The sequence below is a fragment of the Phyllosticta citribraziliensis genome (genome assembly GCF_038025025.1).
Source record: "Phyllosticta citribraziliensis strain CPC 17464 chromosome Unknown J3D65scaffold_1, whole genome shotgun sequence".
NCBI lineage: Eukaryota > Fungi > Ascomycota > Dothideomycetes > Botryosphaeriales > Phyllostictaceae > Phyllosticta > Phyllosticta citribraziliensis.
The window spans coordinates 1,472,131-1,500,029 of record NW_027117338.1 but is presented as its reverse complement, the minus strand read 5'-3'; the positions used below and the strand labels follow the sequence as shown (position 1 = coordinate 1,500,029).

General features: G+C 57.0%; 10 protein-coding genes across 10 annotated transcripts; 5 read left to right on the top strand and 5 right to left on the bottom strand.

The window, feature by feature from the left end:
• Positions 1 to 215: 215 nt before the first annotated feature.
• J3D65DRAFT_545627 (putative alpha-glucosidase) lies at positions 216 to 3,378 on the top strand (the record flags this gene model as incomplete). Its single annotated transcript, XM_066796777.1, has 4 exons — positions 216 to 498; positions 824 to 1,114; positions 1,172 to 2,574; positions 2,626 to 3,378. 4 exons carry the CDS (start codon positions 216 to 218, stop codon positions 3,376 to 3,378), a joined length of 2,730 nt encoding a protein of 909 aa, XP_066659755.1.
• A 150-nt stretch (positions 3,379 to 3,528) lies between these two features.
• Positions 3,529 to 6,578, top strand: J3D65DRAFT_23127 (chromatin assembly factor 1 protein). The gene is made up of 5 exons (XM_066794681.1): positions 3,529 to 4,017; positions 4,071 to 4,173; positions 4,229 to 4,465; positions 4,514 to 5,612; positions 5,662 to 6,578. Exons 1-5 carry the CDS (start codon positions 3,898 to 3,900, stop codon positions 6,407 to 6,409), a joined length of 2,307 nt encoding a protein of 768 aa, XP_066659754.1. The 5' UTR covers positions 3,529 to 3,897; the 3' UTR covers positions 6,410 to 6,578.
• Positions 6,579 to 7,294: 716 nt separating this feature from the next.
• On the top strand, positions 7,295 to 9,749 carry J3D65DRAFT_23150 (uncharacterized protein). The gene is made up of 2 exons (XM_066794684.1): positions 7,295 to 8,366; positions 8,740 to 9,749. The coding sequence occupies exons 1-2, from the start codon at positions 7,499 to 7,501 to the stop codon at positions 9,630 to 9,632; spliced, it is 1,761 nt and encodes a 586-aa protein (XP_066659753.1). The 5' UTR covers positions 7,295 to 7,498; the 3' UTR covers positions 9,633 to 9,749.
• A 1-nt stretch (position 9,750) lies between these two features.
• On the bottom strand, positions 9,751 to 12,180 carry J3D65DRAFT_23573 (uncharacterized protein). Its single transcript, XM_066794708.1, has 3 exons — positions 12,071 to 12,180; positions 10,783 to 11,853; positions 9,751 to 10,729 (listed from the first exon to the last, which is right to left on the bottom strand). Exons 2-3 carry the CDS (start codon positions 11,849 to 11,851, stop codon positions 9,840 to 9,842), a joined length of 1,959 nt encoding a protein of 652 aa, XP_066659752.1. The 5' UTR covers positions 11,852 to 11,853; positions 12,071 to 12,180; the 3' UTR covers positions 9,751 to 9,839.
• On the bottom strand, positions 12,079 to 13,005 carry J3D65DRAFT_23613 (uncharacterized protein). The gene has a single exon (XM_066794712.1). The coding sequence runs from the start codon at positions 12,762 to 12,764 to the stop codon at positions 12,294 to 12,296; it is 471 nt and encodes a 156-aa protein (XP_066659751.1). The 5' UTR covers positions 12,765 to 13,005; the 3' UTR covers positions 12,079 to 12,293.
• A 262-nt stretch (positions 13,006 to 13,267) lies between these two features.
• On the bottom strand, positions 13,268 to 15,411 carry J3D65DRAFT_23093 (uncharacterized protein). The gene is made up of 4 exons (XM_066794676.1): positions 15,170 to 15,411; positions 15,037 to 15,106; positions 14,735 to 14,955; positions 13,268 to 14,667 (listed from the first exon to the last, which is right to left on the bottom strand). Exons 1-4 carry the CDS (start codon positions 15,240 to 15,242, stop codon positions 13,298 to 13,300), a joined length of 1,734 nt encoding a protein of 577 aa, XP_066659750.1. The 5' UTR covers positions 15,243 to 15,411; the 3' UTR covers positions 13,268 to 13,297.
• A 711-nt stretch (positions 15,412 to 16,122) lies between these two features.
• Positions 16,123 to 18,050, bottom strand: J3D65DRAFT_23043 (uncharacterized protein). Its single transcript, XM_066794674.1, has 3 exons — positions 17,531 to 18,050; positions 17,337 to 17,476; positions 16,123 to 17,276 (listed from the first exon to the last, which is right to left on the bottom strand). Exons 1-3 carry the CDS (start codon positions 18,027 to 18,029, stop codon positions 16,461 to 16,463), a joined length of 1,455 nt encoding a protein of 484 aa, XP_066659749.1. The 5' UTR covers positions 18,030 to 18,050; the 3' UTR covers positions 16,123 to 16,460.
• A 3,260-nt stretch (positions 18,051 to 21,310) lies between these two features.
• Positions 21,311 to 22,710, top strand: J3D65DRAFT_22968 (uncharacterized protein). Its single transcript, XM_066794668.1, has 2 exons — positions 21,311 to 22,565; positions 22,631 to 22,710. Exon 1 carries the CDS (start codon positions 21,427 to 21,429, stop codon positions 22,468 to 22,470), a length of 1,044 nt encoding a protein of 347 aa, XP_066659748.1. The 5' UTR covers positions 21,311 to 21,426; the 3' UTR covers positions 22,471 to 22,565; positions 22,631 to 22,710.
• On the top strand, positions 22,678 to 23,830 carry J3D65DRAFT_22731 (uncharacterized protein). The gene has a single exon (XM_066794641.1). The coding sequence runs from the start codon at positions 22,885 to 22,887 to the stop codon at positions 23,752 to 23,754; it is 870 nt and encodes a 289-aa protein (XP_066659747.1). The 5' UTR covers positions 22,678 to 22,884; the 3' UTR covers positions 23,755 to 23,830.
• A 1,521-nt stretch (positions 23,831 to 25,351) lies between these two features.
• On the bottom strand, positions 25,352 to 26,599 carry J3D65DRAFT_545108 (flavohemo protein; the record flags this gene model as incomplete). Its single annotated transcript, XM_066796747.1, has 1 exon — positions 25,352 to 26,599. The coding sequence occupies one exon, from the start codon at positions 26,597 to 26,599 to the stop codon at positions 25,352 to 25,354; it is 1,248 nt and encodes a 415-aa protein (XP_066659746.1).
• Between the last annotated feature and the right edge of the window lie 1,300 nt (positions 26,600 to 27,899).

Below are 27,899 nucleotides of genomic sequence, written 5' to 3'. Positions count from 1 at the left end.
CTGGCGCTGGCCGGGCTGTGCTGGGGAGCTTCTTCATTGCCTATAAAGACGCTTGACTCTGGGTTTGGATATGCTTGGTTTTGTTTCGTTTGCTCCCCATGTTTGACATGTCGCACTCGTTATCATTGTTGTTGTTGTCGTCGACGAAGTAGCCAGCCAGCCAGCCAGCCACCAAACCGGGCACACCGCCACAGGAACCAACGCTACCCACGACCATGATTCGGGAGCGGCTTTTGCTGGCCTGCTGCTTCTTCTTTTCGTCGTGCTACACGACTCCAGAACCGCAGAGCCCGACATCACCCCCGCCGAATCCGCCATTCATCCCCGGCCAGCGGAGGCCCATCGCCTTGCCTATTGACAGCTGCCCCGGATACACGGCGTCAAATGTCCAGGATCGCGGCTCTAGCTTGACGGCTGACTTGAGGCTTGCCGGAACCGCGTGCAACACCTACGGCCGGGATCTGACAGAACTGAAACTGCGTGTAGAATACCAAACCGGTAAGTAAGCATTGGCGCACGCCAGGCTTTTCTTGTCGTCACCTTCTTGAATTGGTCGGATGTCAGTTCGCGCCTGTTTGGTGCACTTTGCAAAAAACATGGCAATTCTGCTTGGATGTCTTGGAGCCCGGCGCAGTGCCTCGGAAATGGCCGGAAGGCTTGAGATTGAAACAGTCCTTGGGCGGACACAGTGGTGTCGAAAGAAATGAGACTTTCAGGCAATGCGAGTGCATCTAGGGAGCGTTCATTCGCTGCTACAGTTGCGCTTAAGGAGCAGTCGTTCATTTCAGCGGGCAGATTGGTAGCAGGGGCTGACAATACACAGCGGACCGTCTGCATGTCAAAATATTCGACACATCAGAAAATGTTTACCAAGTGCCTGAGACGGTCGTATCGCGGCCTTCAAGTAATGCCTCTGTGGCACCTGCGGACTCCAACATTCAATTCCAAATCCAGCAAAGTCCGTTCTGGTTTAAAGTCGTCCGCAAGGGCTCAAACGAAACCCTCTTCGACACTTCGGGGTACAACCTAATCTTTCAAACGCAATATCTGCGCCTGCGAACACGACTCCCAGACAATCCGTACCTGTACGGGTTGGGAGAGCACACAGATCCTTGTGAGTCTTGAACGTCCGGAAATCCGATGAAGGCTTAACAGCTGATTTGACCTGCAGTTCGTCTTAATACTACTAATTACATCCGCACTCTATGGAGTCGGGATGCTCCCAATGTTCTTCCAGGGACCAATCTGTACGGAAATCACCCGGTGTACTTTGACCACCGTGGAAGCTCGGGCACGCATGGCGTTTTTCTCCTCAACTCCAACGGCATGGACATCAAGATCAACAAAGACAGCGCTGGAAGCCAGTATCTGGAGTACAACACGCTGGGCGGGATCGTTGATCTTTACTTCCTCGCGGGTCCATCGCCTAGGGAAGTCAGCCAACAGTACGCTGGGGTGGTTGGTCTCCCCGCCATGCACAGCTACTGGAGCCTGGGCTTCCACAACTGTAGATACGGGTACCGCGATGTGTACGATGTGGCAGAAGCGATTGCCAACTACTCCCAGGCGGGCATCCCTCTGGAGACCATGTGGACGGACATTGATTACATGGATTACCGCAAGGTGTTCACGTTGGATCCTCGAAGATTCCCCTTGGACAAGGTGCGAGAGCTGGTCGACTATCTGCACGCGCATCAGCAGCACTACATCATGATGGTGGATCCCGCAGTCGCCTACAAGAACAACACTGCCTACGACAACGGGGCTGCCGCAGACGTCTTTCTTAAAGAACAAGGAGGGGATTACTTTGTCGGCGTAGTGTGGCCAGGCCCAGCCGTCTTCCCAGATTGGTTTCACCCGAACGTGACCGACTATTGGAACGGCGAGTTTCTGCGCTTCTTCAGTGCCGAGAGCGGTGTCGACATTGATGCCCTGTGGATCGACATGAACGAAGCATCCAACTTCTGTACATACCCATGCCAGGACCCCTACGGCTTTGCCCGACAGAACAGGTCGCCTCCGGATCCTCCGGCAGTGCGTGAGAATTCTGGCAGACCTATTCCCGGATTTCCATCGGATTTCCAGCCAAGGTCGCGAAAGCAGATTAGGATGTTGATGGAGCGAGACCGGGGACCACAGACTGGATATCGTTTCCGCGATTTGCTGAATCCACCGTACCGCATCAACAACGTAGCTGGCGCGCTTTCGAATCTGACAATCTTCACCGACGTGGTTCACTACAACGGCGTCACCGAGTACGACGCGCATAACCTCTACGGCACGATGATGTCGACGGCAAGCAGGACGGCGATGCTGAATCGCAGGCCCGGCAAACGACCCCTGGTCATCACGCGGAGCACCTTTGCTGGCGCAGGAAGGGACGTCGGGCACTGGCTCGGAGACAACTACTCCGGGTGGTTCTGGTACAGAATCTCAATCGCCGAGCTGCTGCAATTTGCTGCATTGTTTCAGGTTCCAATGGTGGGCTCGGACGTTTGCGGTTTCAACGGCAACACGACGGAGACGCTGTGCGCACGTTGGGCCACGCTGGGAGCGTTTTCGCCTTTTTACAGGGTGAGTTTCTTTGTCGAGTGAGGCGTGGACAGGGAGCTGACGGAATGCTAGAACCACAACAGCGACGAGTCGATTCCGCAGGAATTCTACCGTTGGCCGCTGGTCGCAGAAGCCGCGAAGACGGCCATCGACGCGAGGTATCGCCTGCTTGACTATTACTACACTGCTCTTCACCGACAGACGGTGACGGGGATTCCGTCCATCAACCCGCTGTACTTTTTGTACCCTGAAGACGTCAATACCTTTGCGATCGACCTGCAGTACTTTTACGGCGACTCGCTGCTGGTCAGCCCTGTGACGGACGAGGACAGCACCAGCGTGTCCATGTACCTGCCAAACGACATTTTCTACGACTTTTGGACAGGCGCTGCCGTGCGAGGGAACGGATCGTACGTTTTGCTTACCCAAGTGCCTTACACGTCGATACCGCTGCACATTCGGGGCGGCAGCATCATCCCGCTGCGTGTGAAATCGGCCAACACGACAGCAGAGCTGCGGCGACAAAACTTCACGTTGATCATTGCGCCTGGGCTGGATGGCAAGGCGACGGGGAGTCTGTATCTGGACGACGGCGAGTCGATTGAGCAGGCGACGACGAGCGAGATTCAATTCAATTTCGATGGGCAGCGGCTGTCGACATCGGGCAGTTTTGGATACAACTCGGGCGCGGTAATCGAGGGGGTCAAGGTGCTGGGACGGGGGAGCGCAGGATCGTCGGGAGGCGTGGTTCAGGCTCAGAAGCTGCAAGCAGGCTCGGCAGGAACAAGCATAAGCCTGACCGAGGCGGTCGAGGTGGACGTGTGAGAGAGAAAGTAATGTTGGTAGAATGTAACGGTGGTGCTGACTGTCGAAAGAGAGTTTCGGAAATAATGCCGGATGCAGCAAGCAAATGGGACAGACGCGTGTGGTCGAGGTGAAGTGGGTGCTGACTGACCCCAACCCGACCCGGGCCAACTTAATCCAAGCTTCGCGTCCGTCCAGTCCACGGCCAGTCCACCGCGCCATCACCATCGGCCTTTGGTTTGCTTTCTGTTCCATTGCCAACCACCACCACCCTCCAGCCTCGTTTCAGCCGGCTCCGTGTCACCTTCATTGATGCGTCGTCCAGTCTCGCCTGCTCCTGATCCGCCGACCTAGCTCTCTGCCCGTTGGCCCACGGTCCCGTTCTACAGTGCTACCCCGGTACTGTACTTACCTTGCTCACTATTCTCCGCGCAACACCTCGTCTCCTTGCTTCTCACCCTCGTCACCTGCGGGCTCCAGCCTGCCTCTGCTGCTCTTGATCCGTCCAACCTCTTTCCTCTCCCCACCTCCTCGGCCAACATGAAGGCTGCTCCACTGCTCGTCTCATGGCACAACGACAATGCCGCCATCTATTCAGCCCACTTCGAGCCGCACGGAAAGGGCCGTCTCGCAACCGCTGGCGGTGACAACAATGTTCGGGTAAGCTGAATGCAACCATTCGCAATGCCTCCACCGCTAACAATCTCGCCCAGCTCTGGAAGATTGAAGGCTCTGGCGAAGACCGCAAAGTAAACTACCTCTCCACCTTGGTCAAGCACACCCAAGCCGTCAATGTCGTTCGCTGGTGTCCCCGAGGTACGAATCACCCGTCCCGTCGTCCACATCCCATCCGTTCTGACACACAACCTAGGCGAGCTGCTGGGCAGCGCAGGCGACGATGGAAACGTCTTGCTCTGGGTCCCCTCGGAGGTGCAGACTTCGGGCACATTTGGAGAAGAGGGCCTGGAAGATAAAGAGACATGGAGGGTGAAGCACATGTGCCGCTCCCTGGGCTCGGAGATTTACGACCTGGCGTGGTCTCCCGACGGGTCGTTTTTCATAACGGGGAGCATGGACAACATTGCCCGAATCTACAATTCTCAGAATGGTACGAATATCGAGCATGAAAGATGGAGCCTCTCTAACATGCGTACAGGTCAGGTCGTCCGCCAAATTGCTGAGCACAGCCATTACGTCCAAGGCGTGGCCTGGGATCCTCTGAACGAGTTCGTGGCTACGCAGTCCTCCGACCGTTCGGTCCATATCTACACATTAAAAACCAAGGATGGGCAATTCTCCCTGGCGCAGCACAACAAGGTCACCAAAATGGACTTGCCAGCACGCCGCATCTCTTCCAGCAGTCCTGCTCCACCGGATTTTGGCTCCCGCGCCTCGTTTGTGGCAGATACCCCGAATCCAACAGCGAGCTCGCCCGGCCCTTCAGCTCCCGGAACTCCTGCATCGCTTGCTTTGCCAATGAATCCTCCCACATCTCACAGTCGAAGATCTTCATTTGGGTCCTCGCGGCGATCGGCATCCCCCGCGCCTTCTTCCATGCCGCTACCTGCCGTGATGCCTTCAACATCACCAAATATCCACGCCGGGCTGTCTGTGCGCAACGCCAACATCTACGCCAATGAGACATTGACCTCCTTCTTCCGGCGACTAACCTTTGCTCCGGACGGAAGCTTGTTGTTCACTCCCGCCGGACAGTACAAGACCTCGCACCCGTCAAGCTCGGATGCCGCCAAAACGTCCGACGACATTATCAACACTGTTTACATTTACACGCGAGCAGGCCTGAACAAGCCTCCAATCGCGTACCTACCAGGCCACAAGAAACCTTCAGTTGCTGTCAAGTGTTCCCCCGTGTACTACACGCTGCGAGAATCGCCTCCGCCCACCAAACACATTACAATCGACACATCCTCAGCCGAAGATGAGATCCCGGCCCTCCCGGAGCCTGTGATGCAGCAGTCCAAGGCCATCTCCACGTCGTCGATGGATCCACCTCCATTTACGAGTGTGCCATCGCCGTCTCCAAGCGCCGCGGCTGCTTCGCCCCGGCCTGATTCATCGTCCGGTGCAGCCGCATCACCTGTGCCGGCAGGGCCCACTGCGGCGTTCAGCTTGCCCTATCGCATGATTTACGCCGTAGCTACCCAGGACGCCGTCCACATTTACGATACACAACAGCAGAAGCCGCTGTGTATTGTCAGCAATCTGCACTTCGCCACGTTTACCGATCTTACATGGTAAGTGGTTTTGACTCTCGCTTGGGAGTATTTTCTGACTTGTTTGTAGGACCAATGACGGCCACACGCTTCTCATGACCTCTTCGGATGGATTCTGCTCGTGCCTCACATTCCAGCCCGGCGAACTTGGACAAGTGCATCCCGGACCAGCCAAGCACCAACAGCCAACTTCCATCAACATCGCCGCGGCTACCTCGAACCAATCAACGCCTACCCCAACACCAACACAAGCCACTGTGCCCATGGCCAAGCAACCTTCGCAATCTGGCACGACATTCCCCGCATCACCAGCATCATTCGCGCCTGCTCGACCGGCTAGCCCCGCTCGTTCAATGTCATGCTCCTCGATTGCAACACAGTCGTCGTTTGCACCCGGCCCAGATCCCAACGTGGCGCTCAGCAATCAGACTCCTTCCATCAGTGCCGTTCCCGGTGTCGCGGCAGCAAATCCCTCTGGGTCGATGCCCATGTGGACGCCTCCCCACACGCCCATGCCCGGCACTGCCAACGCCAGCGCTGCCAACTCGGTGAGTGGAAGTAGCGTCGCTCCGCCGCCTCCTGCTGCAGCGCCAGCTGTACCGGCTGCCAGGAAAGAGGGTACGGAAGACAAGGCCGAAGACGAATCATCTCGGAATCTGAAGAGGGAGGGCGACACCGAGAGCGGATCGGATAAACAGCCAGAGCCAAAGAAGAGAAGGATTGCACCGACCCTAGTAAGCAGGCCGGCCCAAGATGGAGCCGGAAGCGGGGGAGGCGACAACAACGGTGGCGGCAGCAGTGCTGCGCCATCGGCATAGGCCAACATGGCTGTTGCCCCAATGGGGTCTCTCGTTGCGTTGCAGAAGCATCATCTTCTTTTACCATGACTCCTTACGTGGCATGTATCACTTCTTTCTTTTTCGTTTGCGTCGAGCGTTCAGGCACATTAGTCTTTCACGGGTTAACCAGGGTTTAAGGACATGGACAGGTTACTCGTTGCATGGGAATCAATCAATCAATCGGTATGAATGGGAAAGGCAAGGGACTGCGGATCACAGGTCAGCCACCAGACCGTCAGATGGGACGCGGGATGGGATGTATGTAGTCAAGCTAAATCAGTGGAATAAGCAGTAGTAGTTCGTAGTAGATCACTGCATGGTCAGGGCATGGCTTGGTATCGTACCGTGGTATGTTTGTATCTATGGGACTCTGAGTTTCTTGTGCTTGGTGGGTCTCTTTTCGCTCGGAAGTGATTTGTTCTGATGGCAGTGGGAAATGGCACAGGCTGATGGACAGACAGGTGCCTGCTTTTACGGATTCTCTTTCACGCACGTTTCCACTCTTCAGTCGACCATCCAACATCGCCTCCTCCGTACTCTGGATACGGTGGCTTGAGTGCTTCCTGGAAAGTACTCGTTGAAGTGAACGCTCCCCCTTTGCCCCCAAACTTGGTCTTGCTTGTCGACGTCCATAACAAGACGGCTTCAATGGGCGCCATGAGGCCCTTCCATTTGAATGCGCTTCCACAAACAAACAGACTCAACAGAAAATGGCATTGTTGATTGGAGGCGATGCTGAGAAGTCTGTGATTCCACGGTTCAACGCGCTCCTCGCTTCCTGGTCAAAACTGCCATCCGCGGGGCTACTCAGCCCTTATAAAGCTCGCCCCTCCCGCCTACAAGCAAAATTACTACTACTCCCTCTCCACATGCCGGCGCGCTTTCCAATAACGAACATTCAGACCATTCTAGACTAGAGTACGCGTCTAGGAGCATTCAAGAGTCTAAGAGAACAGTCATCGGGAGCATTCACGCCCTGATCCGCATAACCTTAGGATCGTGTGCCACGACTTTTGCTACCAGGCCTCGGATCCTCACCTTCGGCCAAGGCCCCCTCCTCAGCCCAGAATGGCAAGTACTGATGAAGAGGTGGATCAGCACATTGTTGAAGAAACTTACCGTGTTGGGTGGCCTGTTCTGCAGCCATTGCCTTCTTCGTTCAGAGCCTGCAACCGTCAAGAAGAGAAGGATTGGGAGGAGGCAGATGGAATCGTTCACGACATCCTTGTTGCGCAATCAGTCGAGGTTCACCGCTTCGCTCTTGTTCGCCAGCGTACGGCTGGAACCTCTTCCACGGTTCCAATGTTCCGCATCGAAGCTCACAACAAGGGCTCTGGGAAGGCTTCTTGGCGCAACGCGGTCCTACGTATCGTGCGCGGCCTTCAAAACTTCTTGGTCGACAACGTTCAGATCCACGTCGAGATGGTCGAGCGTGGCTATCCTCGACTGCTGCCCGCCGAGCCCGAGGATGCGGCCGTGGACATCTGGGCGAACAAGCTTGCACCGAGAGTGATGGACATTTTGGAGCGTCGGTCCATGCTCTGGCAGAGCCTCCAGCTCGTCCGTTTTTCTTCGGTGTGTTCCTCTGACCGCTTCCTGACGGTGCTGATCGAGGCCGCAAACGTTCTCGATTCGGGCTGGAGCAACGCTCGCGCGGACATCGTGAGCGCTCTGGATGGGACGCGGTGTCGACTGGCCATTTGGCAGATGCTGAAGGTCGACGGCCTGGGACGCGAGGATCCTGACTCGACAAAACTTGATGATCACTTGTGGGGTGATGTCATGTCAGTAGGAGACGGAATTGGAGCGGCAGGAGAAGAGAATGGCGCTGGCACTGCGGGTGGATTGATCCATCTCAGATCCAAGCATAATGGGGATACGAGTCCTCACATTCTGACGAGCTTTCAAGCCATTAAGACACCTGGACTCCAACAAAGTAAGTGAGCATGCCCTACCGTCCTCCCTCCTGGCAATGCGAGTGCGCTCAGGGAGCATCCATTTGCTGCTGTAGTTACAGTTTGGGAGTATTCATTTGCTGTCACAATTACGTATAGGGAGCATTTATTCGCTACTGCAATTACAGTTTGGGAGTATTCGTTTACTGCCACTGTTGCGCTTATGGAGTGTTCCTTTGCCACTGCAAGTGAGTTTAGGAGTGTTTGTTTGCTGTTGCAGTTGCGCTTTAGGAGCATTCATTCACTACTGCAGTCACAGTTTGGGAGTATTCGTTTGCTGTCGCAGTTGCGCTTAGGGAGCAGTCATTCATTGTTGCAACCAGACATCAGTCAGCCGAGCTAACAAACGAATAGATCTCGAACCAGCTCCACTGCAATCGATTTGTCTGCCCCGGGGTTCCATCGCCTACCCGGTAAAAGTTCCGTCGACGTTCGAATCCAGGGCCGATCTCAAACGCCTCAACAAGAGCATCCAGGATTGGCACACGAGAGTCCACGTCCGCTATGATGGCCACCCGTCTTGCGTCGACAGGGCGGACATGGGGAACGAGTTGGCCAAAAGGGAAGTGGAGAGGTATAAAAGAGGGATAGCACGGTGCGAGGAGGTGATATCTCAGGTCGTGGAAATCTCCGAGCTCCCTTCGGGCACAGTGCGCGCCACGTCGGGCTTCCAGCACCTCGCCTTGGAGGACAAGAAGTTTGCCCTCGAGTGGGCCCTCGTCGAGGTGGACCCAGAGAGGCTCCTCAGTGAATTGCCCCGGCCTTTCTTCGCTCTCTCGAGGATACCGGGGGTCCAACGGGACTTCGAAATTCCAGCCTGGGCAAACAACCAGGATCAAAAGTGGTCTCGTCACGCACAGTTGTCGCAAAACGTCGTCAAGCTTGGACGCATGACGGGGTGGACGTGCGGACTACTGGGCGCGGCGCCGTGCTTTTACAGGTCTCTGGCGAAAGATGATCAAGTCGGGGACTGGCACGACAGGTACGGCACCGTTGTCGAGTGCCTTCAAGTTTTTGATCGCTACGCGGAGGAGACGCCGGAAGACTCCAGGCAGATTCCGCTACCGTTTGCATTTGGCGGGGATTCGGGTTCGGTCGTGAAGGACTTTTACACCGGGGCATGGGTGGGACTTCTGTTCGGTTCTCATTGCATGGGGTGGGCGCTCATGACGCCCATAGCGGCGGTCATGCACAGCATTGAGAGCGTTACGGGGGAAGAGGTGGTGGATCCGGTGCCCCTGGAGTGAGCCGTGTATGTCGAATATACAAAATCAAGTTGGAGGTAGATAAGGAGTTTTCATCCGCTTCAACAGGCAATCGACAGAAGCATTCAAGCTACCGTAATCCACGGTACCCTGGGGCATTCAAGTGTATCCACAAAGCAAATCATAGGAAAAGGCAACGAATAGCATTCACAAGCTCTACCTTGCACCAAGCCCATCGCCCAACGACGACTACACAGCGTCCCGTCCGTCAAGAGCTTCCACAGGTTTCGGCTCAACCACCTTCTGACCCGTGACGTCCTCAATACTCTTCAAGACCATGTCAATCGGAGCCATAAGAGCCCAACCAGACGGGTGCGCTCCGATGATCAAACCAATCCAACTGCCATCGCTCTGGTTCTTGATCACCGACCCACAGTCGCCGCAGTCAGCAAACTTGCCAAGCCAGCCACTGGCACCAAAAAGCGGGAGAACCTCGTAGCAGCAATAGACTGAGTTGTCGACTTTGTCGAGCCTGGGGTCGTTTCTGCAGAACACGGGTGCATGGTTGAGTCGTCCCGTGGACCACCCTGTCACTCGACCGAGCTTGACGACCGCGTCAATGTCGCGGCTGGGCGCCCTGAAGCGATGGACGTTGGACGTGGCCCAGGGCGGCAGACCGAACGGGCCTTCGAGATGAACGTTTTGGCGGGGTCTATCTCTGTTGAAGACGAAAGGGAGATACTTGCGCGCGGGGTCGATGTTGACCAGCGCCCACTGAAGCTGAAACAACTTGCCCGCCTCGTCTGAATGGACATGAAAGCCGGACGTGGCTTTGACGGTGCCGGCGGGCAGTTTCCGGTATTCCTCGACTCTGGCTTTTGTTTGCTGGCAGCGTACTTTCTGTTCTTGGAGCGTCTTTAATACAGTCATGGCGCGCTCCTCTGGGTCGGCGTGACTGGCAAAAAGCCTTTCAGAATTCTTCTTGACGATTTCCAGGTTTTGCTGAAGGAATTCGGCGCGATTGTCTTTCAGCGCAACAGTCGTGTCCGCATCGGCCGGGACCTTGACAGCAAATGGCGACGGCTGTTCAGCAAAACAGTGCGACTGCGGTCGTTTGGAGCGGGCTTTGGGCAGAAGTGCTGTTAACCGGGTTAGTGGTCTGAAGCTTCCCCTAAGCTTATGTTTCCTTAACCTGAAAATAATCTCCTGTCACCGACAGCACAAAGGCTCGTGAGAATATAATCAGTCTTTTCGCCGCTGGCCGCTTGCAGTTTCACCACTCCGCCAACTGTCCCCTTCAGATTCTTCTCTCCCTTGGCAGCAATCCCATCACCGATGAGCATCCACTGTTCCGTTCTCCAGGAGTCTGGAAACAGGTTCTGCGTGATATCAAGTTGAGGATTGTGCAATCTCTGTACCTGCCACAGCGAGACATCTTTAACACCGCAGCACATCTCCTTCATTGTCGCCTTTATCTGCGGCAAAAACTTCAGTTCCCACTGCTCATCTGCCGCATCAAAGGCTGTGATGATCAGTGTCACCGGCCCGGGAGTTACAGAAGCGAAAGAGGCGAAGCGCGCCAGACTGATGTTCCACCACAGTATGCTCGGCGGCTGATCCAAGATTTTCAGGACAGCGGGGGCTAGCACGCTCTCCCACATGTCAAGCACATGGTCTTTGTGCTCAATGGGTGCCAGCAGCGGCCATCCCGCTTCGCATATCTCGACAGCCGTCACCGCTTCATCCCCCAAGGCCATGGTCGGCAACAGGCGAGCAATTTGTACGACTGCTTCGCTCCAAGATCCGCCGTCATCCTTTGCGCAGCCGTGCACGCGCACAAGGAGGGTCATGACGGAAGCTTGGTTCTGTCTTCCATTACAGATGGTGTACCCACCAGCTTCCACGTCGAAGTTGCTGATTGAGACTGATAGGAGGACGCCCTCAACCGTTGGCACCTTACACGAGTTCCAAAAGTTCTGTTCACCTGATTTATCGAAGAAGCAGCAGGGCAGTGGAATCAGTCGAGGCCATCCGACGCGGTGCGACTCTTCCGCGACATTGGCTTTGATTTCATCATCGCTGAGTGCAGGCACATTTGGCAAGTCCTCTTCCTCTTCGGACAATGATCTTTCAGACGTTGATTCTTCGGTCCATGACTTTTGGGACGTCGAGTCTTGGGACGTCGACGCTTCGGACGTTGGCTCTTCAGACAAAGTCTCCGCGGGCGGCGGTGGTTCCGATCTTGGATGTTCGTCTCCCATGGCTAAGTGCATTCGATAGGTCAGATCCGTATCAACATGGCAGAAGCAAGAAGGGCTTCTCTCACCTCCTCTCAAATGCGCCAGCACCGTCGGCAGGATACCCGACTGTCCAAAGAAAGGTTGCACGGAATAAGAATGGGAACGCCTGGCGGATGACGCGGACGGGGTCAGTACGCGGGCGGAATGGATGTTTGGATGGTGATGAGAATATGTACGTACGTACGTACGGACGACCGCGACCGGTAACCAGTCAATCCAGCACCGTGCGGCTCCGCAAGAAGCAAGCACGCACGTTCGCCCGCTCGCGACTCCCGCACACAGCAAAAGAAGCTCGCAGCCTCCTCCCTTCCATTGTAGGTCCTACCCGTTTCCATCATCGCTGGTTCGGCGCTTTTGCAGCTGCAAAGTGCCATGGCCTTCTGCGGCTGCGTCTAGGGAGCATTCATTCACCGCCACAGTTGCGCCTCGGGAAAGACAAGACAAGACCAGAGGTGAGAGCCAGCTCCATCCGCTTGTCTATCGTCTGTCTGACCCTTCGTCCGTCGGCAGTGGTGAAAGATTGCGGGGGGCAGGTAAACAGGAAGCAATGATTTGGATTTTGCGAATGCATGTGTATGAGCGTGTTTCTCTGGTGACGGGGATTGAAAGCAAGCAAGCAAGCAAGATGTTCGAGCAGCCAGCGCAAGAAACGGTCTTTTGATTTTTTTTCCGGAATCCGATGAGAGGATGAAGAAAAGGAAGAGGAGGGTATGGCTACATGTGTGACTGTATGATGGGATAGACACATAGGCAGGTGGATGGTTGGTTGGTGGATGGGCGGGGAAAGGCTGAAAGCAGGCCGAGATGACGGGGAAAAGAGACTGAAGAGGCAATGCCATACCCCAACAGGCCGACTGACGAAACACGGAATCATGAAAGACGTAAACCTAGCAAAAGTAGAATTCAAAACAACAAGCAAGGTTGACGCGCAAGCGGTGCATCAAACAACACTAGGCAGAACAGGGTGACTGCAGAAGAAGTGGAAGGAGATGGTATAACCCTTGTAAAAAAAGAAGAAAACCTAAAGAAGCCTATGATCGATTTGGTATAACATTCAATGACAACAGAGAGAAGAAGACAAAGGAACGAAACGAAAGAGAAAGAGGACGGGGCATTCGGAAGAAGAGGAGTAATTGCTTCTCCCCCAATCCCATCCCATGTCTGCAACTTTTCCCCTTTTTCCAGCAGGAATGAAAACTTCTACAACCTCCCGACGAGAGTCCCAAACCTTCAAGCTCTCCCCAAGCGGCACCCCGCCTGTCCGACTTGGGCGCATGCTATGGGCAGGAACCGCAGCACCAAACCGAAAGATTGGCGGTGGCATCATGCCATAATCCACCATCGTTGAGCCACAAGATGTGGCCACAATATGGACCTAATCTACAGCATCACGGTCGCTCTCTCTTCTCACAAGTCAATCAAGCTACCCTGCTGTTGCTGTTGTTGCTGCGCCCCAAAGCTTTGTCCGAATGGGTTGCCACCGCCGAAACCACCGGCCGGCCCGGTCTGCGCCGGCATCATCCGGTTCTGCGTGGTGAAGCCCGTCTGTTGCGGCATGCCGGTGAATTGGCTGTTCATGAATGGATTGCTGCCAGTAGGGTTGGTCGTGAGCTTGCTCATTCCCTGACCAGCCGAGTTGACGAAAGTGCCTGGGGCTGTGTGCTGCGCAGGAATACGTAATTCGCCGACGTTTCCGAACGTGTCTTGACCTTCGCCAGAAGCCAAAAGCGCATTGAGGCGAGCAGTGTGATCATCCATTGGCTTGGCGGGTGGCTGTGCTGGCTGGGACAATGGTGTAGGCTGCGTCTGATTTTGGGTGTAGCTCGAGGACGAAAAGTCGCGTATTGGGTTGAAACTGTTTGTGGCCTTTTGCTCTGCTAGAGTGCCGAGGGTGGGAGCCTGGCGCACGCTCGTGGGTTGCGCCGTGGCCGGTCTATTGATGGCCGAGGCAAACGGGTTGTTGGAGCCAGTCTTCATGGGCGCGATCGAGTCGGTCGTATGAGATCCTGTAGATGACCACGGATTGTGGCTTCCAGGTTGCAGTGTGTTTTGTTGCTCCAACTGCTGCTGCTGCTGTTGTTGCTGGCCAAAGGCGTCTCCGAATCCATTGGTTTGCTGCTGGCCCCAGGGGTTGTTCATGTTGAAAGAAGTCTGCTGTGGCTGAAGAAAGCCCTGTTGAGGCTGCTGCTGCTGCTGGTAACCGCCGTAGCCAAATCCATTCTGAAAGCCAGTCTGCTGTGGCTGCACGCCAGTCGGTTGCGAATATGCGGCGTTGAGGAAACCAGTGTTTTGCGGCTGCTGTTGGCCGATTGGGTTGCCGAACCAGTCGACAGCACCCTGCTGCTGGTATCCCTGATTCCATCCAGTGGGCTGAGAGGCAGCAGGCTGAACGGGAGTATCATCGAACAGACTCGAGGCGTTGGTCTCTTCGAGCTCCCTTCTACGAAGCTCCTCCTCCTCCTGGCTTAGCTTGATTGCCTTTTGGAGATCGTCATCTTCCTCGGCGTTCTTAGCCGCCCTCTCGCGCCTCCTTCGCTCCTCTTCCATTTCATTCTTGCTCGCTTCGATTGCCAATTTGTATTCGAGATCTTCCTCGTCTCGGTTTTTCCGCTGGCGCTCGCGCGGCCGCGTCACATCGCCGCCACCGTGTCCATGGGGGTATCCGAATTCCTCCAGGCCCGTGACGCGAGATTTCCATGATTTCCGGTCGGCACGTTCGGCGCGCAGGCGCTCCTCGTCTTGGATCAGGGCGGTGAGCTCTTTTGCGGATACACGGACTGCACAATTGCGGTTAGTCGGCGGTAATCTCGGAATCAAGGAATCGCCGCAGAAAGCATGACGTACTGTTTTGGCCAACATCGCGGCCGTCCTCATCGATGTACTGGAACTCGCGCAGAGTCTTGATGATGTAGAGGTTCTTGCGCGCCCAGGTGACGACGAGCTCGGAGCCTTCGTGCAGGCAGTAGTCGAGCACCTTGAGCGACTTGAGCACGTGGCGCCAGTTTTTGCCCTTGTCGTTGAGGCGCTTATCGAGCATGTCCATTATCTGATAAAAGTCCTGACTGCTGCGGATATGAATCAGTGTTCGTTGCGAAACGGTCGGACAGCTGACGCGGCGTCATGTCGAGGAGTCGGGCGGTGCTCACTTGTTGTAGGTCAACTGGGAGATTTCGGCCATGTCGCTGCCGACAGGACCCCACGGGTCGTTGCTGGTGGCTGCGATGGCATTAGTTTGCGCGACGTGGAGGGGACAAGAGGTTGGGCGCGGGCGCGACGTACCATTGCGGACCTTGATTTCGACGGCTGAGTAGCCCTTGGTGACGTTCTTGACGCTGCGCACCACCTTTGACATTGTGGCGGATTGGGCACGGGAGGCGCCGTGGAGATTCGGGGTGGTTGACGGTGGTGGATTCGGGGGAGAGGGAGCGGAGTGGGTGAGGAGGGAGAGAGATGCGGAGTGGCTTGGGGCGTGGTTCGAGGGGAAGGATGAAAGTGCCAGGCCAGGCCAGGTGGGTGGGCCGGGGAGAAGGTCGGGCGATGATGCAAGGCGCCGTCGAAAAGGGTTCGGTCGTGCCGCAGCCGGAGCGCCGTTGGTTGATCAAGTTTAGGTTCCAGCACAATAATGTACGAACAACTCAAGTCAGTCGCTCGCTGATGGACAGGAGAGAGAGCAGGTAGGAGTCGCAGCTGATGAGGAGCACCCCCCGTTGCGCGGCCACCTCACGGCTATTTTACCTCAGGTCTTGGGCTGAGTCGCTGCGCTGCGCTGCGCTGCGGTGCCCAGCCGCCGTCGCCGCCGCCGCCGGCCTTGGTTTACCTGTGGCTTCGCAGAAAAAAAAAAAAAAAAAATCCAACGCAGTCTACCACATACTGTAGGTAGGTCGTACTGCTGCCGTCGTCAGCGCAAGACGTGTCACGGCTCCTCTCGCACGCTGCCTGCTTCCTTCGACCCTCGGCCTGCCAACTGGACCCCTGTCGAATGTGCTTGATTTGCTTAGGTCACCCTCACATTGTTGCAGCTCATGGCAAGTTTCCATGGCACGACAGGTGAATTTTATGCTCGCTCTTTTAACCCGCCTCAGAGAAAAGAAAAGGAAAAGAAAAGCGCCCGCCGTATCCCACCGCCATCCACAACCAAGGAAACAATGAGCCTGAATCCACCTCGTTCCAAAGGTTCAGACGCCTCCCTTTGGCCCCACATTTCTAAAACGAACGCCCGGCTGCAAAGCCCATGGAGCAAAAGCCGAACCCAGAGAAAACTTGTAGGTATCTCTCGACTCCCCATCAGAAAGAAAAGGGAAATAGTACATGATGCAAACCGTGAAGCCACTATTACGGTGTAGTGAGCACGCGCGAAATGGCCGTGTCGAGGCGCTGGACTAAGAGGAAATGAACCAAGGAAAAGTGCAAGACCATGATGCTACACCAGACTGCTCCGCTGAAGCTCCGTATCCCATGCAAAGTCATCCCGTTTAACAGCCACACGCTCCATATGCTGGCAGAGGGACTCGTCACTGCTGCTTTTTCTCGCAGCCGCCATCGTACAATCACCGCGTCAAGCTCCAAAAGCTCATTGCACAGGGGGCGCCCACATGCCGCCCTGGCGTTGGTCGTTATAGGCGCCCGGCTCAGTGCTGGTAGGTCGATGCATGTTCGCATTCGTATAGTACATGTTGGCGGCGCCTCCACCGTAGTGCGGCTCAGGATACGTGTAGCTGTCGCCGGGGCCAGGCGACGGAATGTTTTGCTGTGCAGGAGACTGCCAGCCCATGTTGGTCATGTGGGGGCTGCTGTGAGCGCTGCCAGGCTGAGCAACCTGTTGCTGCTGCTGCTGGGCCTGGTTCGTCGAAGTGGGAGGCTCGAGAACAGACGGCGGTCCGTAACCGGCCGGGTGCGAAGTGATCGTGGGCCTCGACTGAGTGCTGACGGAGGTGTAGGGAGTAGAGGTCAAGGAGGGCGACGAGCGCGGGCTCGGCTGCTGGAGCTCGGAGCGCAGGTGAGCGGGCATGTTGGGACCGCCCATGTACGCAAAGTCGGAGACTTGGCGGTGCATGTTCGCCGGCATGACCGGCATTCCAGCAGCGGGCGACATGGACAAAGGACGATTGTTGGGAGAAGGCGTGGGCAGGGGAGAAGCTGTCTCAGATCCATAGTCATCTGCGTCGGAACGCACAGACCGAGGGGGGTTCTGAGAGGCGCGCGACGCCAACGCGGCGGCAGTCGCAGCAGCCGCTTCCTCGACGGTGCCAGTGTGATGATTTTGATGGCGAGTGAGAGTGGTCCTACGCGTAAATGTCTTCTGGCAGTCGGCGTATGGGCACTTGTAAGGACGTTTTCCAGAGTGGATGCGGCGGTGACGGGCCAGCGAACTCGAGTCGCTGAATGGCTGTGTTCATTACGTCAACATGATGCTCAGGGGACGGACGGCTAACTGCTCGTAGCATACCTTGCCACACCGCTCGCACATGTGGGGCTTTTCGCCAGTGTGGACACGTTGGTGAACGGTCAGGGCGGAGCGCTGAATGAATTGTTTACCGCAGTTGGGGTATTCGCAAACGTGAGGACGAATGCCGCTGTGGATGCGCTCTGCGACTGGTCAGCGTGGCTCGTGGAATGCTATGGGACGCGTTTTTGACTCACCGTGACGCGCCAAGTCGCTGCGACGAGCGAAGCCTTTGCCACAGGTCGAGCAAGCAAAAGCCTTGGGAGGCCCAGTGTCCGACGCGGGGCGGCCGCCCGCTTGCGGAGCCTGTTGGTCTGGCTGGACCTGAGGAGGGTACGCGTGTTCTGGCGCGGGGTTGGGCATGTATTGTTGGTTCATCATGGGCATTGGCGCGTTCATGGCCGTCGGGGACGGGTAGCGCATGCCATTGTTCATGGCGGCGGTCATGGGCTGGTAAGCCTGGAGCGGGGGAGGCGCAGGCTGAGGGTATCGCGACTGGTAGTCGTTCGAGGGGTGGGGCGAGACTCCGCGCTCAGAGTTCGTCTCGGATTTGATCTGGCCGTTTTGGTACGGCGCAGGAGCGTACTGTTGTTGCATCGTGGGCTGCATGTCGTAGGACATGGGTCTTCCTGCTAGCATGCGGCCAGGCATCTTAGTATTGAGTATGCTCCCAAGTTCCATGTCCCCAAGCGCCATTTTGGAGTGTGAAGGGGCCCACGCGTTTGCAGTGCAGCAGACGGGTGGGAGGGCCTCTTGAGGAAGGACGAGGTCCGAGGAGGCGGGAGAGGTGCGCACCAGTATGGAGATGGTTTCTCAGACCGCTCCTAGGGTGGGCAGAAGCGTTGACCGACTCGAGCGACTGAGCGAAGAACAAAAAAGAGCCCTTGAGCCAATGCCGAGGGATGACAGTGGGCTCCGAGTGTTTGCGGTGGGTGGTCCGTCCGAAGGTTGCTGCGACGGGACGGGCCAGGCGAGGGTCAAAGCTGGCAGCGAACTGGAGGCTCAAGCACGCACGTCAGCAAGCGGTCTCGAGCGAGTTGAGCAGAGCGCAAAGGGGGTGGGATATCATTGAGGCGACGGAGAGCAGTCGCGGCAACGGCGAGCGTGGAGGAAAAGGGGACGCGGGCGGGCGGGCGAGTGGTGCAGGCGGCGAGGGGGGGCGCGGGGCTCGCAGTGCAGTGGATGGTCGTATCAAGGACGTACCTTTGAGACGGGCAGAGACGGGAGCGAGGTGGTGAGGAGTTGGGATGGAGGTAGAGAAGAGTGAGAAAGTTGTAGGTACGTACGTGGAATACGGTTCTTTTCCTTCGCGTTTTGGGTCTGACTGGACGGCGCTATACCGGATTGGGGTTCGCGCTAAATCCCGATTCAAAGTCCTGACACCTCTGGATCCGCGAGTTTCACCAATCCCACCGGCGCTGGCGCAATTGGTCCTCAGTTTTGGCCGGGCTGGCTGGCGCGAGGCTGCGACGGTAATTGAGGGCGTCTACAACGGGCTGCGGCAACAGACGGATGGTGAGCGTCGACCTGGTCGTCTCGCGTGCGGTGAAATCTCTGCGCCTTTGTCCGGTCTAAGGCCCGCTGTCAGTGCCGAAGCCGTCGCGTCGTTTGTGGGTGTGCCTTGGTGGCGGCGAGAGGCGCGGCCCTGTCAACAAGTCGTGGAGCCCAGGGCGGATGCGTGCAGATTTGCAGGTACCGGACTTGCAGGCAGGCAGAGAGGGGAGCAGAGAGAGAGAGAGGCCTCGTGGTGGTAGGGGTGGACTGGGTAGGGTATCGTCTGGTCAGGCAGAGGGTCTGGGTGGCCGAGGATATGTATAGGGAGGATACAAGACGGACGGGGAGGCTCTTGCGGGCTTCAGCGACCAGATAAAAGGGCACGGCAAGGTCGGGGCGTCACAGCAGTTATGTAGATCATGGGCGTTTTGCACGGCGAGAAGAAGCAGTAGCCCTGCGGGCTGGAATACCCTGGCCAGCGGTTGGGATCACAGAGGCACTGATGCTGTCGCGCCAAAGCTTGCTCGGGAGCATCCACCTTTGGCCTCACCGCATGGCCGGTGGGCGATAGGGGGCAAGGTTAGCGCAGTCAAGGTTTGGGATGCAGGGGAACATGGTCTTGCACGGGTCAAATTATGCAGCATGCACGTTATGGAACAACAAGGGAAGACTTCTAGCGGCCTTCTAGGGCGAGCAGGGACCGGCTTCGCTGCAGGCCAGGAGGATGGAGGTTCCCTGTTCTGCGTCTCGGATTTTTTTATTGTTATTATTATCAGCACTCTTCTCTTTGGGGGGGGGGAGGGCAGCTCGTCTCTGCTGATTGCGATGGCCTGCTGCGGCGGCGATGGATGGAGACGTGAAAAGATTGGGGGCGCGCCTCCGGGACCAATTGCGCGGGTGACATCATGGCTGGTACGCCTTCAACACGGCGCATACGTAACGGGTTAAGGGGTTTTGGACTGATGAGCCTGCGCTTTCGACGCTCATCTCGGCTCGAGGTCGGCATACGGCTTGCCGCATACGACATGGGCTGCAGCGAAGCCATTCGATGGAAGCACGATGCAGCGCAGCGGCGGCAGACGCAGACGCAGGCGTCGACGCAGCGTATAGTGGTTTGCATGGCCAAAAGCAAGAAGGCCAGGGACGGGAGGGGCCAAAAGCAACGAGGCAGAACAGAGCAGAGCAGAGCAGAGCAGGCTTCTCGCTGGTTCGGGGGGCGCGAGTCAAGGCTGCCCGAGTTTAATTTACACGGGAAACTCTTGTCTGCCGCCGCCAGAGCCAACCCAATGCCCGAGCCGCGTGACCTTCTTCGCTGCTTCCATGGTGCTTCGACGACATGTTCGGCGCACACTGCATCCAGATGATCCTCACTCCATGTCCTGCACGAGCAGAACTGCCAGAGCAGAGGAGAGACTCAGACGTCGCTTGCAGCACCCCAGATGACACGGCGCGGCGCAGCGGTGAAGGGCAGCCGTTGTCAGTCAGGTCCATACCGTAAGGTAACCATGTCGGCGTCGCCCAGTGCGTTTCAGCGACCGACGATCGTGGCTCACCTCTCCCGCGGCCGTGGCCGTGGCCTTCGGCGTCATGGCTCAGGGGCCCGAGGGCGAGGGCCCCTCACCTCTCCCTCCCGTCGTTTTCCACCAGCCTTCCAGAAGCCTGCCCTTCTCGACTCTCTCTCCCTCCACCACCACCACCACCACCACAGACGGGATCCGATGCTTCATTTCCGCCCGCTCCGTTCAGGCCCGTGTCTCTCTCGACGTCTCATGTTTCTGGAAAATTGCCTTCTTTGCAACTCCAGAGCCCCCTCCTCCGGCCCAATCACAGCCCGCTGCCCTGCCCTGCCCTGCGCCCGGCTGCCACTTCGCTCTCAGACCCACCCGCGTCGCTCCTTCCCGCCTTCCCATTGGCCTGCCGGATATCCATGCTCCTTCCCCGCTGCCACTTCACCACCTCGTCTCTCATCAGTCATCCACCCGACCACTTTGCTCGGCCCGTTGGCCTTTCCATGTAGGTATCTTTCTACATACCTCCGGCATCCTCTTCCGCCAGTGACCCCCCCACTCTCGCTGCACGAAACGCTGCTCCATCGAGCCATCTGTCGACATTGGCACCGCCTCCACCCAAGACGTCTCTTCTCGTCTGCGAGTCATTCCACTGTCCACGCTGCACCTCTGCTGCAAGATGATTTATCCCGAGATCTGTTCCGACATGTTCACAGATCTTCGGCCCTTGTCTCCACCGTCTGTTTCGCTTGCGCTTGGTCATGCAGCCTGTACTCTGTAGGTTTGCTTGCCGCTTCACCCAGCCCACCACCACCACCACCACCATGGCCATTGCCCAACGCGTCCATGGCCAACTCATTCCTACCGGTCAACATCAACATGTCGATGGGCGGGAAGGCCTCCCGTCCTGACACAAATGCCAGGGAATCGGCCCAGAGGCGTCCGCCGAGCCCTGTTCACAATTTCGCCTGCGCTTTTCCGCCTCGGTCTGGGCAAGCCCGGAACCGCTGGCAGCTCGTTCACCGACACAGCCTCCGACGACTCACGGACTCCCTGACCCACGCACCCACTGGGACCTCCCGGCTTCTTCAATGCTTCCAGAAAGACCGAAGGGGCCTCGCTTCGGACTGTGTGCTGGCAAAACTCGGTTGACTTCCCGCCTGCTCTCTGGAAAGGGGCGGCGAGGGGCCTTGCCGTTGCCGTGCTCGCTGCGGGTAGGGCGACGCTGCCCTCTCCCCAGTCCGCACGCGTTACCTGGATTCCCTTGCGCCAACCAGTCAAGCCACATTGATCGATTCCAGAGTTCAAAAGTCCTCCAAAGAGCTACAGCTCGAGCCCTCTTCCCATCAGGCGTCCCTCCCGCACGCGCGAGACCTGCGCCATCTCAGGGACCTCCTCTGTGCGTAGGGCTGACGCGGGAGAAAAAGGTCAAAATGTGCCCAGCGTCGTTGACGCGGGAAGCCGATGCGCATAACCTGGAACACGAAGCTTTTGCCGTTGGAAACCAGGACGAGAGCCTGCCGCAACCACGTCCTAGCCCCTCTAGGTCCCGGACGTCTGCGGCTGTGTTATATTTGGCCCATCTTTACCCCCATGACAAGCTACTTTTCTCCTCCAAGCACTCACTAGACAAGCATCTCGGTGCGTGCGAACCTAATTTCTCAGCCAATTGGGTGACTCGGTCAAGCCAGCTTGCCCTATCAGTCAGTCGTCTGAGGCCTTTCGTGACCGTACATTCGCTAGCATATTTTCCGAGACTTGGTGACGACAATCGGACGCATGGAATCCTGAGGCTTTGCGAATCGGGGCCCGAATGCTCCCTCTTTCCAACCCTTAGCGACGCTTACGTGCTCCTTGTAAGCTGTCTGTTGCAGCGGATCAAACTCCCTAACTGTTCCGCCTTTTATCATCGTGTGCGCAACGACTCTTTCCACCATGGCATGTTCCAAATCATGCTTCTCAAAGCAACGCATCTCAAGTTTGAAGAGCGCCAAAGTTCTCTGTGTCATGGCTCCCCCATCCTTGATGCACAAGCACCAGATGTCATCAGAGCTGGTCAACGAGTCAGTCATGTGCGTTTTCGACATGCACACCTGACTATCAGACGACGGCAGTGCTCGAGCCAGCCAAAATAGCGATAGCTCAGCGAAAGATGGGCTCCATGTCTCACAATCGAAAGAAGACATGCACGACAGGGAAAATCATTCAAGACCAGTGTGCAGTGAAATCTGTGAGTACTAAAAATACGGCCTTCAATGCAAGGTATGTCAACTCCAGAGTTTATTTGAGGTATAGCAGAATTATAGCCGAGAACAATTCCCAATCGGTGCACTTGCACTGTCGTACGCGCGTTGGAACTGACAGAGCAATGAATTCGTGCCACGGATCACGCCGCCGACTGCGAGGCGACTCAAGAGGGCGCTGGTCGGACACGGACAGCGGTAGGATGGTGGCTGCTCGTCGACAGAATCCTCCACTCGACCCGGACCGCCTGAAATTAGACTCATGTCAGGGCGCTGGTTGCTGACGACGGCAGCGGGCGTCGCAGGATGATGCAGCTGGGAGGACCCAGGGCAGAGGCGCGCCAGGGCAGGATACCGACGTCAGCTGGGCCAATGCCGTCATATCGGGGCAAATTTGACGTTTGTCAAGACAGCCATGGTGATTCCTTAAGCTCAACCTCTGAGATGGGCGAGCATCCGGGCAGTCCGAGCGTCCTTCGATTCTGTTTCCATTTTTTTTTTCTCTTCAGCCCTACCGCTGCACTTTGTTCCTTGCAGCTTGGAGGTTCCTTGACCACCTCCCCTCCCGTGTGCCTGCGCCCTTCGAATCGTCCAAGCTGTGGTTTGTGCCAACTGATCCCTCCCCCTCCCAAGTCCCGCCGTGCCGGCGCCTGGTACCAACTCAAGCTCACGCCCATCTGCTCAGGCATCCCCATCCAAACCCCATCCGTGCCTGTCGTCGCCAACAGACGAGTCAAGCCGTGGCAGCCACCCACCCACCACCACCGCTTCGCCGCTGCACAGGACGCTGGCTGCAGATGCGGCACTTCAACCAAGGCACCAACGGCGGCAGCGCACGCACGCATGCACGCACCCAACCGCCATCCCGCATCAACGGTGACCACCGCACGTGGTGATGTGCGGAGCGGGAGAACGCCAACCCTTCTAGAAAATCCGTCTATTTCCATTCGTCGTTGCGCCGCCGACCTCGCACGCATTGATCAACAACTCTTTTCTCTTGCGACTGCTAGTTTTCCTCTCCGCCTCTGTCCTGCCTTTTCCACTCATTATCCATCCTTTCTGATCCCTACCGCGCACTCGCACCCTCGCCATCATTCGCTCGCCCGTCAAATAAACTCCAAACCTCGCTCTCGGCGCTCGCCATCCCGGATCCTGGCCAGCCCGTTTGGACCCTGACGGCACGCACGCACGCACGCACGCAGCAAGCACTCTGCCCGCCAACCAATCATTTCCCCACTACTACCCAGCTCTCAGCCTTTCAGATCCTCAGCCCTAAACGGGGGGCTACTGCGCCAAGCGGACCTGCGCACTCCTATCTGTCGTTTCATCTATTCTACTCTGTGCCTGTTCCCATTTGGCTTCCTGGTTGGGCTGCAATTGTCAGTTTTTTTTTTTTTTTTTTTTTGTTTTTTTTGGTCTTTTGGTGCCTGTCCTTTTTTGCCGTGGAGCTTGAGTGCGGAAGGTCCCTTGCTTTGGGGAGCGTTGGGGTTGCTAGGTAGGCTGACGCTGATCGTGCTTGCTGCTGCTGCAGTCCCAAGGCCTTGCGGATTGATCTTTGCTGTCAGCCAGAGCGTCCCTTTTGCGCGTCCATTCCGTCTTTGCTTTCCTTGCCTTGACCAATCCGGCTGCTGCAACTCACAAGCGGGCTGCAATGCAGCCATTCGATCACGCACTGCTAGCAAGGCAGTAGGCACAGGTACATATGTATTTCACGCATTTTGGCTGCACCAATGACGAGGCCCAGAATTCCTTCGGCGTGTCGTTGAGCATTCACGTTCTCGCTTTTCTGGCTTGCCGTCTAATGATGTAACGGAGAACAGCCAGGCGTCAAAAGGGAGAGGGGGGAAGGGTGCAGCGTGTACTTCTTCCGGAGATGCGGGACTTGCCTTTATTCTCACGGTTTTCAAGAGAGGTAAAGACGTACGTACGTACGTCTGAGCATGGTCCTTGGATGGTTTCACTGTGGGTGCTCAAAGGAAAGGTACATTCTGGCGCCGCGGCTGCGCCCAGGGAGCATCCGTTTGCTGCCCCTGCTGCTGCTGCGGATGGAGATGGGGAGCTGTCGTCCGCTACCACCAGTCACGCCGCAGCAGCTGCCAGCTGCCTGACCGGAGGCGTATCATTTCTCTCGGCACGCACTGTGGCGCGGAAGACAACAATCTGCCGTCAATCTGCTCTATTCTCATGCCTCACATGCACAAGTCGCGCTCACTGTGGAAGTGGGTCTTGAACCAAGCGACTGAGATGAAGATGCGAGTCGTTTGCGGTGGCAGTGGCAGTGGCGTCTTTTGATGGAGAGACGCGCTGGTGAGGTGCAGAGTGGCGGACAACATGGAGGTAGGTAAGACCCAAGTGGATGGATGGGTTGGATGAATCAACGTCGATCGACTCGGGCGCCGGCTGCGAGCGACGTGGTGTTGTGTGGCGAAGAGATCATCAGAGACGCGTGAAACCAGAAAAGGGGGAGACTGCAGTCAGTCTCATGCGAGCAGACTCATGATGCGTCTAAGACATGTACGCATTAGTTTAACTATTCAGGCTTTTTGGAGTGAGGATTATTGACGCTATGGAAAAGGTGGAAATGACAAACAACGCCGCCGCATGATAGCCCTTGCCGGTGCGCCTCTACAAGCACAAGAGTGGGTAAGAAGAAACATGTATCCAGCGCCCGCAAATGTGCCATTTATCGATGGCATCCAACTGAACCGAAACAAACATCGCCCGCCCTTGCGCCCTGCTGCTGCTGGCCGCCGCAGACTACCTGGGTACCTACCTAAGCCGGGAGTCCACCGGTGCCAAACAGCTCCATGCGCAGCCTGCTCTCGTCGACGCCCTTGGCCGCCAGCGCCTGCCTGGTCTGCAGCATGAAGCTCTCCGGGCCGCAGAAGTAGTAGAGCGTGTCCGGGTTGCTCAGGTGCAGGTCGGCCTCGGGATCCACGCGCGCCAGGTCGACGCGGCCCTCGTGGTCGAAGTCGACGCTGCGGACGTCGCCCTCCTGCACGCGCGTCGTGAAGAGCGACGTGCGCAGGTTGGCGTGGCTCTTGGTCAGGTCTCTGACGTGCGCGGCGAAGGCGCGGGCCCCCGATGAGCGCGCGCCGTGGATCCAGGTGACGGGGCGCGTCTGGTCGTCGATGATGGTCTCGAGGATGGACAGCAAACAGGTGAGGCCGACGCCGGCGGAGAGCAGGACGACGGGCGCCGTGGGCTTCTCCTTGTGCGCGTCAAAGTAAAAGTCGCCAAAGGGGTGCGACACTTCGATCTCGTCGCCCTCGTGCTTGCTGCTGTGCAGCACGTTGGACACGAAGCCCGGGTGCCCGGCATCTGGCGCGCCGTCCTCGCGCTTGACGCTGATGCGGTAGTACGGCTTTCCCGGCGCGCTCGACAGGCTGTACTGCCGCGGTTGCAGGTGCTTCAGGTTGGGGACCGAGATGCGCACGCCGATGTACTGGCCCGGCAGGAAAGAGGGAAGCTTCTTGGATCCGTCGGTTGGCTCGAGGTAGAACGACGTGATTTCGCTGGATTCGGGCACCTTGCGGGCGATGCGGAAGCGCCGCCAGTCGGTCCAGCCGTCTGCGCTGGCGTACAGTGCGGCTTCCTTGCCAATCAAGAGGTCCGCGAGCTGCCAGTATGCGGCCGCCCAAGCATCGTGGATTTCGGGCGTCAGCGCGGCGCCGAGCACCTGGGCAAGAGCCTCGAGCAGGTACTTTCCGACGATTGCGTAGTGCTCGGGTCTGATGTAGAGAGAGGCGTGCTTGTGGACGATGAGCTCGACGGCCGGCGAGAGGACACCCAGGTTATCAATGTGCGAGGCATAGGCGTACAGGGCGGTTGCGAGTGCCCTGGGTTGGTGTCCGTTGAGTTGGTTGGCGGTGTTGAAGATGTCGTTCAGTTCCTTGTGCGCGTCCAGCATGTTTTTGTAGAAGACGGTGGTGATGGTGTTGCCATGCTCAGCAAGGACCGGCGCCGTGGACTTGATGATGGCCACTTGCGCCGGTGTCAAGGGTTGGTGTTTTTGCGCCATCTGGGGCTGCTGTTGTTGTTGAGAACCGAGAAGGGGCATGAATGAGAAGAGATGAGGAATTGAGACTCAGGCTTGATGTAGATGATGAAGGACTTGAAATCTGATGTGATGAAATTGATACCAACCTCGCTGGTCGTCATCCTTATAAACAGGCGCAAGGGTGTATTCCGTGGAGATGTCTAAACTGACTTCCGAAAGTAAAGGCAGTCGAGGCATGAAACGAGAATGAAATCAGTCCACCTACCATACGCGTCTGCTTAGTTACGGGGATATCCGGACGGGTTCTGGAGATCCTCTACGACGCCGTCCGAGCCGGGTGCGACGACGAAGCCACAGGCCTGCCCAAAGCCACCTATGAGTGCAGTTGCAATTAGTCAATCGCAGTCATTAGATGAGGCGCAGGAAAATTGAATAGCAACCCCAAGGTTACGTCAGCTGAGAAGGCTGCCATGTTATTCGACAAAGGCTGGGGGTGGAGAATGGCCAGGGGAACTTCTCCGCGGAGTTGGGAGCTTTGCCTGACGACGGGACCTGAGCGCCGATTGCAGAGCCATCACCACCATCTCTTTGCCATCCGAATACCCCCGGAGAAGCTCAATATAAGACGCCCTGACGACTTTTGCAAATCGCGCAAGCACCGAGATGCCATCCGACTTGGTCTTCTGTTCGCTTTGCGTGATTCTGTGTCCCTCTGAGGCTTCGTGTTGCTGCAGCTGCGACGAGACCGGTCGGCTCCATCTCATCAGCACATTCCGCACCAAAATCGCAAAAGAACGACACAAGGTTGACGCGGTGCCTTAGGCTCGGCCCGCGATGCCATGGTGAAGAGTGATGCACGTGGCGTCGAATGCGAGTCAGCGAAAATTTTATTGACGCAGTTTGACGTGATGCGGATTTGGCGTCTCCAACAGGACATTTTTCGAGGCCGAACCCATTCTGATGAGTTGACGAAAGAACGAAGTTTTTTCTGCGATGACGGTGGATGCGCAGGACAGGCGCGTAGCTATTGGAGCTCGCTGACTGATGGCCAAGATCAGCGGCAGGCCTGAAAGACATCATCTCGAAGATCCAGGCAATCACCACGACACATTCATGGTCTTCGACGAATGTCCTCGTCTTTCGCTCCTCGAAGCAGCGAGAAGAGCCAGGCACGAAACCAACACTTACTCAATTGCGTCTGTGCCCAGGAAGCATTCATTCACCGCTGCGGATGAAGCTAGGGAGCATTCGCTGATTGACCAAGCCATGCCCGGGGAGCTGTATTTCTCCGGCGTACAAAGACCCAGTCGCCTGCTTCTCA

Coding starts and splice junctions, on each gene's coding strand:
- J3D65DRAFT_23573 (XM_066794708.1), bottom strand. CDS start 11,851: ATGGGAGACGAACATCCAAGATCGGAACCACCGCCGCCCGCGGAGACT. Junction 10,730..10,782: donor TGACAGGAGATTATTTTCAG/GTTAAGGAAACA, acceptor CCCGGTTAACAG/CACTTCTGCCCAAAGCCCGC.
- J3D65DRAFT_23093 (XM_066794676.1), bottom strand. CDS start 15,242: ATGTCAAAGGTGGTGCGCAGCGTCAAGAACGTCACCAAGGGCTACTCA. Junction 15,107..15,169: donor CGAAATCAAGGTCCGCAATG/GTACGTCGCGCC, acceptor ATGCCATCGCAG/CCACCAGCAACGACCCGTGG. Junction 14,668..14,734: donor CCGCGATGTTGGCCAAAACA/GTACGTCATGCT, acceptor GCAATTGTGCAG/TCCGTGTATCCGCAAAAGAG.
- J3D65DRAFT_23613 (XM_066794712.1), bottom strand. CDS start 12,764: ATGATTCCGTGTTTCGTCAGTCGGCCTGTTGGGGTATGGCATTGCCTC.
- J3D65DRAFT_22731 (XM_066794641.1), top strand. CDS start 22,885: ATGATGCAGCTGGGAGGACCCAGGGCAGAGGCGCGCCAGGGCAGGATA.
- J3D65DRAFT_23150 (XM_066794684.1), top strand. CDS start 7,499: ATGGCAAGTACTGATGAAGAGGTGGATCAGCACATTGTTGAAGAAACT. Junction 8,367..8,739: donor GACACCTGGACTCCAACAAA/GTAAGTGAGCAT, acceptor ACAAACGAATAG/ATCTCGAACCAGCTCCACTG.
- J3D65DRAFT_23043 (XM_066794674.1), bottom strand. CDS start 18,029: ATGGCGCTTGGGGACATGGAACTTGGGAGCATACTCAATACTAAGATG. Junction 17,477..17,530: donor CAGCGACTTGGCGCGTCACG/GTGAGTCAAAAA, acceptor GACCAGTCGCAG/AGCGCATCCACAGCGGCATT. Junction 17,277..17,336: donor TGTGCGAGCGGTGTGGCAAG/GTATGCTACGAG, acceptor TAATGAACACAG/CCATTCAGCGACTCGAGTTC.
- J3D65DRAFT_23127 (XM_066794681.1), top strand. CDS start 3,898: ATGAAGGCTGCTCCACTGCTCGTCTCATGGCACAACGACAATGCCGCC. Junction 4,018..4,070: donor GCGGTGACAACAATGTTCGG/GTAAGCTGAATG, acceptor AATCTCGCCCAG/CTCTGGAAGATTGAAGGCTC. Junction 5,613..5,661: donor ACGTTTACCGATCTTACATG/GTAAGTGGTTTT, acceptor ACTTGTTTGTAG/GACCAATGACGGCCACACGC.
- J3D65DRAFT_22968 (XM_066794668.1), top strand. CDS start 21,427: ATGCTTCCAGAAAGACCGAAGGGGCCTCGCTTCGGACTGTGTGCTGGC.